The sequence below is a fragment of the Lemur catta genome, chromosome 22 (assembly GCF_020740605.2).
Source record: "Lemur catta isolate mLemCat1 chromosome 22, mLemCat1.pri, whole genome shotgun sequence".
Lineage (NCBI taxonomy): Eukaryota > Metazoa > Chordata > Mammalia > Primates > Lemuridae > Lemur > Lemur catta.
Window position 1 is genome coordinate 27,040,475 of NC_059149.1, and position 9,747 is coordinate 27,050,221.

Genomic DNA, 9,747 nt, shown 5'->3' on the forward strand with positions numbered 1-9,747 from the left:
TTAAAACCCTAGACAAAACTTGAATCTCTTTAGTAATCAAATAGACCTGAAATAGCACCACATTAAAATGCAGTATTGTTTTTTGCCCATACAACTAGCAAATGATTTCTCATTTTTAATGACAATAACATTGTAGGCCAGTAATGTAAATCAGTACAGACCTTTAGAAAAACAGTTCAGATATCAAAAGCCTTAAAAATGTCAATATCCTTGAACCCAGTAATTCCATGCCTGGGAATCTACCCTAAGGAAATAATTAGAAGTTCAGGGAAAAAAGTTTTAAGAACAAAGTAATGGAAACCATCTAACTGGTCCACAGTAGGAAAATGGTAAAATATCTTATAGTCTCATAATGGAACAGTATTCAGATATTAAAAGATAGGTTTATGATGATTTTGAGATAAGTGGGGGAAATTCTTACATTGTTAACTTTAAAAAATATGTAAAGAGTAATCTCGACTATAAAATGGTTAGAAAGGGAAGGGATGGAAATACATCACTCTGCTAACAGAAGTTACCTCTGAGTGATGGGATTGTGGATGACGACTTTTCCTTCTTGCTGCCTTTTTGCATTTTCCAATTTTTCCCTTACCAAAAAAAAAAATATATATATGCACGAAGGAAAACCATTTGGACTTTGGGGCTGAGAACAAACTTTATCAAATGACCCTGAAGTTATCTGCTTTGCCCAAGGATTCCCATCTGCAGAGTCACCAGATATGTTCAGGACTTGAACAAAAGCACCTCAAAGTCAAACGAGGTGAGAACTAAGAGAGGCCAAGGAGAAAAACAGCAGGAGATCAATAGGGAAGAGAAGAGAGGAACGCTTGCTAGCAGAAAGCAAACACACACACAAAACCCCTCCTGGAACCAGTCCAATCAGTTCCATGTCTTGAGCTCCGCAGACCAACCCAGGGGAGCTGCTGAGCTGATAGCAGGTTGTATCTATAGATCACCTTCCTCACCCTGCTCATGTGGGACAGGCCCTGGGGCTCTCGGAAGCTTCTGGATTTAGGACCCAGGGACAGCATGGTTGGGCCGTGTCCTTGGCAAGTCCTTGGTCTTTTTCCACGTGTTTTGCACGTCTGCAGAGGATTGAGTCTCGCTCAGGTTCGTAGACAAATGTTAGTAAACACAGAGCACCTAGGCCGTCTTGCAGCCTGGTCTTGTCTAGAAATCTAAGTCGTCTTGGCTGAAGCCATCCGCCCTGCCCGCCACCCCGGTGGAGGGGTGGCTTGTAGCATACTCCTCATCTTGTAGGTCAGAACCTTTGCCTGCCCCCGGCTCTGGAGTCTGTGGGCGGGAAGGGGCCCCTTCTTGCTCAGACGTAGAACTTTCTGGATACATCCTGGTGACTTTTCTCTCTGCACGAGGGTCCCCCTCGGGCTCAGCTTCAGTGATTCTCACTTTTCCACTGGCATCGTCTTCTGAGTCTTTCTGGGAGCAGCTGCCCAGGCAGGGTGGGCTGGAGGGGGAAGGGCCTGTTTGGGGGTCTGGGCTTTGGCGGGGGCTGTCCCCACCTGGGGCGGGGGGTGACGCGGGCCTGCCCTCTTGGTCCAGGCTGCCGTTTTCAGAAGTGTCCTCTGACTGGCCCTGTTCGGGGCCGACCAGAGGGCTCCCTCCTCTCTCACCTTGAGTCCCCGCTCCTGACCCAGGCCGTCCCTCCCCGTCAGCTTCCTGGGCCCCTATACCTGTGGCACCTTCACTCTGTTCTCCTGGATCTTGGTCACCTCTTGAGGAGGCTTCACCCTCCAAACTGTCCTCACCCCCGGAGCCCTGGTCCCTGGCTTCCTCCCTCTCTGCTGCCCCCGGGTTGCTGCCGACATTGGCCGGGCTGTTCCCTTTCCTCCTTGGAGCCCCCGCATCTTCCCCGCCTTCCCAGCAGCCAGCCCCCTCTGTCCCTTCTGGCTGGGGGCTGTCATCTCTGCTGCATCTCTGGCTTCCCTGCCCCTCCTCCCCCTGCACCCCAGGCCCCAGCTCCAGCCCATCGTCAGCTCCCCGGGAGGGCCCGGTGCTCGAGGGGTCCTCCTGAAGCTGCTCTGTCCCTGTCTTCTCAGGGGCCACCTCGGCTGCGTCCCCACTGGGACAGCCTCCCCTCCTCTTCTGCAGGATTTGCTGCAGGTCAAAGGCCTCTCTGATGGGTGCCCTGGTTGTCCCCACGGCGTCCGTCGGGGACACAGGGCTCACTTTCTTCCTTATGCAGGCCTCACAGGGACAGAACTCCTCCGGCTCAGCCACCCCACCCAGCCGGGTCCCCAGGGCTGGGCCGTCCTCCAGGGAGAGTGACCCCAGGCCTGGGGTGCACTCCGAGAAGGCAGAGAGGTGGCGCAGGCCCCTGAGGCAGCGCCTGCGCCGCTCTGTCTGCAAGGACAGCTCCCCGCTGAGGGCCTCCCTGGGCCCCGGGGCCCTGCGCCCCGCCCGGCTCTGCATCTCCCGGAGCTCTCTCTGGGTGCCGTCTTGGAGCCTTCGGCCCACGTCCTGCTGCAGCTCGGCCGCCATCTGGTCCAGCAGGGGGTGGTCCTGCAGGCTCCAGCGGGCCCGGAGCTCGGCCACGGCCCCGGCCAGGTGGGCCATGAAGGCCTTCGCCATCTTCTTCAGCATGGCGGACGCCCAGATGGGGTCCGGATCCAGAGACGCTCTGCCGGCCACGGGCGCCCTCTTCTCGCCAGCCCCCCGCGGGGGCGAGGCTGGGGTTTGCCCGTGGCCCACCCCGGCTGCTCCAGGTGGATCTTCCAAACCAGGCTCAAATTGGAGGCCGCTTTGATCCTCACGGGCATGTGGGTCCCTCGCGCTGAGCTGACCGGGGGGCTCTGTGGGCTCCTCTGTCCTCGCTGCCGGGGGAGAGGCTCTTCCCGCCTCCTCCTCCTCCTGCCCCTCGTCATCCCCACCCGGACGGCCCACCCTGCCCTCTTCCGGAAGCCCTTCCTCTCTCACTGCCTCTCGCAGTTCTTCTTCCACTCCTCCTCGGGGCTCCTCCAGCCGCGCCCCTTCCTCCTGCGTTGCATGTCCAACCGCCTGCCCCGGGGGGCTGCCCAGCCCCGGCTCTCCGCCGTCTCCCCCTGCCCGGCCCTCGCTGGGGGCTTGAGAGTGGGGGGAGGCCGGGCAGCAGCTCGGCGGTGGGTTTCCCAGACCCTCCGCGTCCTCTGAGCCTCTGGAGTCAGGCCTCCGGCAGGAGGTTTTCTGGGGCGGCTCCATCCTCTCCAGGCCCAGGGCACAGTCCGCGGCACAGGGCACGCTGCCCTCCCCCGAGCCCCCCGAGCCCCCCGAGCCACTGCTGAGGTCCACGCCAGAGGAGGACGTCGGTGTGAGGTCCTCGGTCACGGCGTGGGACCCGAGGCCCGGCAGAGCCTGGCTCCACGGGAGCTCCTGGAGGCTGGAGTCTGGCTGGCCGTGGCCAAGGTCACAGCCGGGCCACAGGGCCTGGGAGAGGCTGAGCAGCTCCTGGTACCGCGGGGAGTCTGCGAACCTCACTTTGCCAGCAGGAGACCCCAGATCTCCATCGAAGAAGTGCAGCTGGGCCAGGCAGGTGATGAGCGCCCCGGCCGAGCGGCTGAGCCTCCTGGCCGCCGGGCCGGACACTTCGGGCAGGCTGCTGGGCCGGCCCTGCTTGGAGCCCATCAGCGCCTTCATGATGTGCGTGGAGGCCGACACCCTGGCGGGAAGCACCCGCAGGGGCACCGCATGGCCCACGGCCGCCCCTCCGCCCACCCTGGCCTCCTCAAAGGCCTTGGGATCTGCGCCCAGAGCTGCCCCTTGGGAAGGACCCTCTCCTGAAGAGGGACGGGCACTGCCAGGCCCTGGGAGGGCCCCGTCTGGCTCTGGGTTCTCGCCGGCGTCCCCTTCAGGGGGCTGTGGCCTGGCCTGAGCTAGCCCCCCTGGGCCTTCTGGGGAACGGCCATCCCCAGGGTCCTCCTTGGGGCTTTCTGGGCCATCCCCGGCCACATCTGTGGCCTCGTCCACCATCTCGTATTTCAAGAGTACGGGCTCCTCTGGGATGTTGCCCAGCCACTCTCGGACCACAGCGTCTGGCGAGGCGTGGGGCAGAGCACCCGGGGACGTGCCACCACCCTCCTCCTGCTCCTCGCGGCCTCGCCCACCCCCAGCGATCTTCCCCTGGGATCCCCCCCTGGGGTCCGGGGGCAGCACGCACCCCACCGCAGGCGATTCCTCCGCCTGCCGGCTGCCGCCTGGCCCCTGGGCAGCACCGTGGCAGCCGCTGCTGCTACCGCAGCTGGAAGGGCGTCGCTCGGCACCGGGCCGCCCCCTGGGCGGGGTGGGGCAGTACCTGCTGCACACCCAGGTGGCCTCGGAGGACGGTGCCCACAGCGCCTGTGTGTTGCCACCAGGGCCCCCTCGCACCGGGGGTTCCCCAGTCTGTGAGCAGCAGCTGCCTCGGTGGGCTCCTGCCTCCCCTCCGTCGGGCCGTCCCACCTGCAGGGCCAAGGGCGAGGAAGGCTCGGGGGTGCTGCCAGCCCTAGCCCGAGAGCAGGAGTGGGGTGTGTGGGGAGGCACAGGAGTCGGGGAGTCCACCCTGGACCCCGCGTCCCCTGCCCACACGGCAGAGGGAGCATCGTGGTGGCAGGAACCAGAAGCGCAGTCCGAGTGGCTTGCAGGAGAGGTGGTGGCCCCGCTGGCCGCGGGCAGGTCCTGGGAACGCAGAGAGCCCGAGGAGGGGGCTCTCCGGTCCCTGGAGGCCTGGGTCTGGGTGCTCCAGGAGCTTTCGGAAAGTCGTGGCGCTGGGCCCTCCGGGCAGGCCCCTCCTGGGTCGGGAGCGCTGGGCACTGGCCGGGCTGCGGGTGAGTCCGGCAGGCAGCGGGTGTCGCTGCAGTGGTGACACTGCCTGGCATGGCCTCTCCGAGCCACTTGGCCAAGGCCAGGAGAGCTGGGTGGGGCCACGGCACTAAGGCGGGTCCTCTGCTTTCTTGTCCCCCGCTGGGCTGAGGCACGGGCGGCAGGTGGGGGAGAACCTCCGTCTGTGTCCCAGGAGCCGGAGAGGCCCAGGGTCAGGGGCAGCCTCGTCACAGACCCCCATCTGGCCTGGCGGCACCCGGTGCCCTGCCCACATGTCTCTGTCTGCAGGTCCTCGTTCCTTAAAGCTGAGGGACTCAGGGCGGGAGAACTGGGGCCACCTCCCTGGGTGACCTCCCGCTGGGAAGTCCCAGCGCTTGCCTCGCCCAAGCAACCCTGGTGCTGCCCGCCCCGCTCGCCGGCCGACGAGTCAGAAGCAGCTCCTTTGCCCAGCCCCGCTGCCTCTGGGCACGGGCCAGCTTCCCGCGTGGCCCTGCTCTGGGCAGAGAGGCCACCGCTGCCCACACTGCCCTCTGGGGTCCTGGGGCAGCAGGAGGAGTCTGGCTCCGAGCCCTCGGCGTGGCTGGAGCTGGAGGCTGAGCTGACGCTGTCCCAGCGTCTGCCCCGGAGGGTGGCCCCTTGGCCGCGGGGGCCCCCGCAGTGGGGGTGCTGGGCCAGCCCCGACCTCCTCCGAGAAGCCAGCCTGGGCCCCTGGGCTGCGTGCAGGGGGTTCGTCCAGATCTCGTATCTGGGTCCCGACTGCCCGCCTCGGCCGCAGGCTTCCTCGCACTCTGCCCCACAGGGCCGCGGCCCCCAGGTGGCCGAGCAGCCCCCAGGGTGGCCCTCCCAGGCGCAGCAGAGGGGGCCCACCTCCCCCAGGGCGGGGCCCTCCCCGCAGGCCCTCCCCATCCTCCGGGACCACAGGAGCGTGTCCTCGCCGAGCAGGTGGAAGCGGACTTTCATCTGCACGTCCAGGCTGCCGTCCTCGTTCACGCGCACCCTCTTCTTCACGCCGTCGCTGGCCACCAAGGGGCCAGGCTGGGCAGGTGTGTCCTCAGGGTGCCCGTCGGGGGCACGGCCCACCCAGGCTCGATGCAGGGGCGCCGGGGGGTCACTGAGCCCAGACCTCTCCGACAGCAAGGAGGACCGCCGCGGCCTGCTGCCCGGCCTGGACCTCGCGTGGATCACGCTCCGCTTGGCCTTCGGCCCCCAGCTCCCTGGCCCCGGTGAAGGGGGAGAGAAAAGAGGACAGACAGTGAGGGCAGGAGAGCCAAGGGGCAGTGAGCCCTCCATACCCGGGGACAGCACCGCCACCTCCGGACTGCGCGGCAGGGCAGAGCCGTTCCGGAACGCCCATCTGTGCACCTGCAGAGCAGGGTGACCTTGAGCCTGAATCCCACCTTGCCCTGCCACTTACCAGCCAGGTGGCTTTCGGCAGGGCCCGTTTTCTAAACTGCAAAGTAAGCGTAGTCCCACCGATTTGGTAGGCTGGTACTGACGCGCGTCCATGCCTGTGACTCCCTGTGTAGTTGTGGGCACAGAGTAGGTTCTCGAGAGCCGGCAGAGCCGGCGGGGGAGAGCGGCAGTGCCCAGAGCTCACTCCGGCCCTTCTCGTGCCCACCCCAGCACGGGAGGCGAGACCAGTAGGCTGCCGCCTGCGAACCTGACTGTAAACTGTGACACACGTGGCAATTAGCAGTGGGGATTTATCCCCCCGACGCTCACCATGCTCTTGGGCTGATAAACGATTGCAAGGAAGGACCTGGAGCTCAGTGCCAGGTCCTGCCAGTGCCACCTCCCCCCAGCCATGAAGAGGAGAAGAAAAGGCCGCTGGGGGCAGAAAGAAGGGGCTGTAGGTGCTTTCGTGTCTCAGCTCCTGAGCTAACGTGGGAAGAGGCAGGGCCAGCACAGGCTGAGCCCACGGAGCCCAGGAGCACCTCTGGGTGGAAGGTGGCTTTGCCACGTCCTGCCCCTCCATGAGCACCCAGTGAGACCGGGGGCTCCCCGGCGGAGGGGCTCTGGCTGACGTGTCTCCGCACATCGGCACCCGGCAATCCAGCCTTCAGCAGACCAATGTTGACGTTCTCTTAGCTTTTCACAAGGGACAGTACTTTGTTTACTCCCCAGATTCGCCAGCTGTCCTTCCAATAATTTAGCTTAAACTTTTATTCTGCGTTCGTTAATTGTGCTTCTTAAAATAATGCTGTTGTTTTTAAGCTAGCGTAGCCTAGACTGGCACGGTGCAGGCTTTTGGGCTGGACACATGAGTGGAGGGTGGATGATCAATGGTCACGGTTAGTTCTTATCCTTCTGACCCCTCTGCAGGGCACCACTGTAGCTTAAGACAGTTGTGACCCTCAAAAGAGGCAAATGCCACACGGGCATGGCCATCCACTCTATGCTGTCGTGCCCACTGTGGTTCTTAGTACTAGTTATTTCAGATCCTAGAGACTTCAAGTTCAAGATCTCCTGCTCCCTGCTCCCTTTAAATACCAGACTCTGCTGTCTCAAGTCCCTGTCAAATGTCCGATCCAGTTAGGGCTGATGGTGATGGGAAGGAGGAAAGGGCAAGAGAGACCCCAGAATGACTGGGATACCTGAGATTTGGGGCCCAATACAGATTTCCTGAATATTCTGGAATATTCTGGAAGGGATACCTGCTCAGCCCTTGCCGAACCACCATCCAGCCGGTGCAAGTCAGATTGGGGAAACCCAAAAACCAACTCACCATTTTTGTTCCTTGAAGCCAGCCCAGCTAAAGTTTCAATCCCGTTTCTTCTGGCATCTTCCATGGCCAGAGGTCTGAAGGCCTCGTGGCCAGCACACACCAGCACGGGCGGCAGGGTCTGCAGGGAGTCCACCTGCAGGAGGAGGGCCCCGAGTCAGCCCCGGCTGCAGAAAGCCCTCTGCCCGAAGGCCGGGGGAGGAGGAGCCAGTCTCTCCAGCCCACTCTCCAGCCCTCCCAGGATCCCACCACTCCCCCTAGCCGGGGGCTGAGGTCCTGCCACCGCCATCTCCCTCTCTCCCCGCACCCCCCGCACCAGGACACCTCAGGTGGGAAAGGCTTCAGAGCCTTTGGGCTGTTTCTCTGCCCGCACAAAATGTGTTCCCTAAAGCAACCGGAGCAGAAAGCCCTCCAGCTCCCACGTGGGGACCCGATTCTCGTCCCACCCTTTTCCCAAACGGAGGGTCCTCTCTGGCGTCTGCTCCTTGTTTTCCAGTAGGATCTGGGCCCATCGCCTCTGCCTCACCTGAGGGGCCACTTGGGGCAGTGGGGAAGGAAGGTCCAGGGGACAGTGTAATTTGGCTGCATATTTTTCACAGATTGAGCAGTGGTGAGAGGTTCTGTAGCAATTTGTGGGCAGCAGAGAGCAGTTCAACCTGGCAGCCAGGGACTCGGCGGGACAGGACAGGGGTGGCGGTGGGTGCCAGGGACGTCTGGAGGCTCTGGGAATGGGTCTCTCAGAATTGGCCCAGCGGGTGAGAGCATTTGTGTCCCGTGTGAATGTGCACCAAGGTGACAATCAGGTGCACAACTGGCCTGGCTCCCTGGGTGACGGCCATCCTATTGCTCCGGCCTCCCCGGGGCATGCAGACAGCTCACAAGCAAAGCAGCAGAGGAACATGAACTAGCAACAGAAACCCCACGTCTTTCACGCCAACGTGGCCACCACCTCTGCTCAGGGCCTGACCCTGTGCTTGTGCTTCGTGTCAAACCTCGAGGGGCCCAGCTCACTCTCAGCTTCCCAGGGACTGGGAAGCCCCTCAATGCCCTGTAGTGAATACCTTTCTGCTTGACATAGTTTTGGTTTCCGGCACTGAACTCTCGCAGAAATAGGTTGTTGAGAGGACTGAGTAAGACGGCGATGAGAATGCTCCAGGCACCGTGCCTGGCACGTGCTAAGTGCTCTCTAAATGGGAGCTAAAAATGTGCATAACAATTGCTTGTAGATTAATCTGACTTGACTGAATGTCTCTACCCTATTCCCCTTTACTTAGTAGCAGGAAGATCAAGTGCCTCTTTATAAGGAATAACCTCCCCATTCCATCTAAGGATTATGTTTTGACCCAAAGTGCAGAGGAGTTTTCCAAGGAACTGCCCGGGCCTAGCAGCCTACCTTTCTCCCGCTGAGCGTGTACACCTGCTTCACGGGGAAGTGCAGAACACCTGAGGCTTTGCTGAGAAAGGCCGCCAGGTTCCGAGTGTCTCTGGGACTGAGAACCAGCAGCTGCTGGGATCTAGGGTCCCCGTTCTTAACCAGCAGGATCCTCCTTGGGGCTTTGGGACCCTTCGAGGAGGAGGATGTTCCTGGTGCCTCCGGCTGGCCTTCAAACTCCCGCGACTGCTGAGCAGACGGGCTTCTCCCCTGTGGCCGGCCCGGCCCACCGGGGGTCTTGGGGGGCTTCTTATCGGAGCAGAGGTAGTAGCCGCCATCCTCCAGCTGCTCCAGAGCGCTGAGGCCATGCAGGCCCCGGGGCGTGGTGACGGAGCGCACCCCGAAGGACAGAGGCACGCGCTGGGAGAGCTCGTCCATCAGGGCGCTGAAGGTCTTGAAGGCGCGCTGGTGAACCGCCAGGCGCACCCCGGCAAAGCGGGGGTCCCCTCGCTTGAGGAAGGTTATCTTCTTGGCTGGCGTGACCTGGGTGACAGACGGGGTGCAAGCCACAGAGGGCAGGAGGCACTCGCGGTGGCTCGGGGCCTGGGCTTCCCTCGGGGTGCTGTTCATGGTGTGGCGGCCCGGGGGGCTGGAACAGGTCAAGGGGAGAAGGCGGTCAGTGCAGCTTACGGGGTTTGCACTTCCTGCCTCTCCCCTTCTTTGCAGAGGGGCCTCCTGCTCACCCCCCTGGGCAGAGGCAGGCAGACCCATTCGGATGGAGAGGAGGAAGGTCTGGCATCAGCCACATCTGAGTTCAAACCCCAGCCTCACCACGGACTCCCTGTGTGGCCCCGCAGGCGAA

At 62.3% G+C, this 9,747-nt stretch overlaps 1 protein-coding gene across 1 annotated transcript; it reads right to left on the minus strand.

The window, feature by feature from the left end:
• Positions 1-1,170: 1,170 nt before the first annotated feature.
• On the minus strand, positions 1,171-9,531 carry RP1L1 (RP1 like 1). The gene is made up of 3 exons (XM_045535381.1): positions 8,907-9,531; positions 7,517-7,649; positions 1,171-6,005 (listed from the first exon to the last, which is right to left on the minus strand). Exons 1-3 carry the CDS (start codon positions 9,513-9,515, stop codon positions 1,171-1,173), a joined length of 5,577 nt encoding a protein of 1,858 aa, XP_045391337.1. The 5' UTR covers positions 9,516-9,531.
• Between the last annotated feature and the right edge of the window lie 216 nt (positions 9,532-9,747).

What these genes read in the sequence shown, in the direction of transcription:
- RP1L1 (XM_045535381.1), bottom strand. Translation starts at nt 9,515, where the DNA reads ATGAACAGCACCCCGAGGGAAGCCCAGGCCCCGAGCCACCGCGAGTGC. An exon ending in ACACGCTCAGCGGGAGAAAG is followed by an intron (nt 7,650 to 8,906) that starts GTAGGCTGCTAG and finishes CTCCTCCTGCAG; the next exon opens with GTGGACTCCCTGCAGACCCT. An exon ending in GGCTTCAAGGAACAAAAATG is followed by an intron (nt 6,006 to 7,516) that starts GTGAGTTGGTTT and finishes CACCGGGGCCAG; the next exon opens with GGAGCTGGGGGCCGAAGGCC.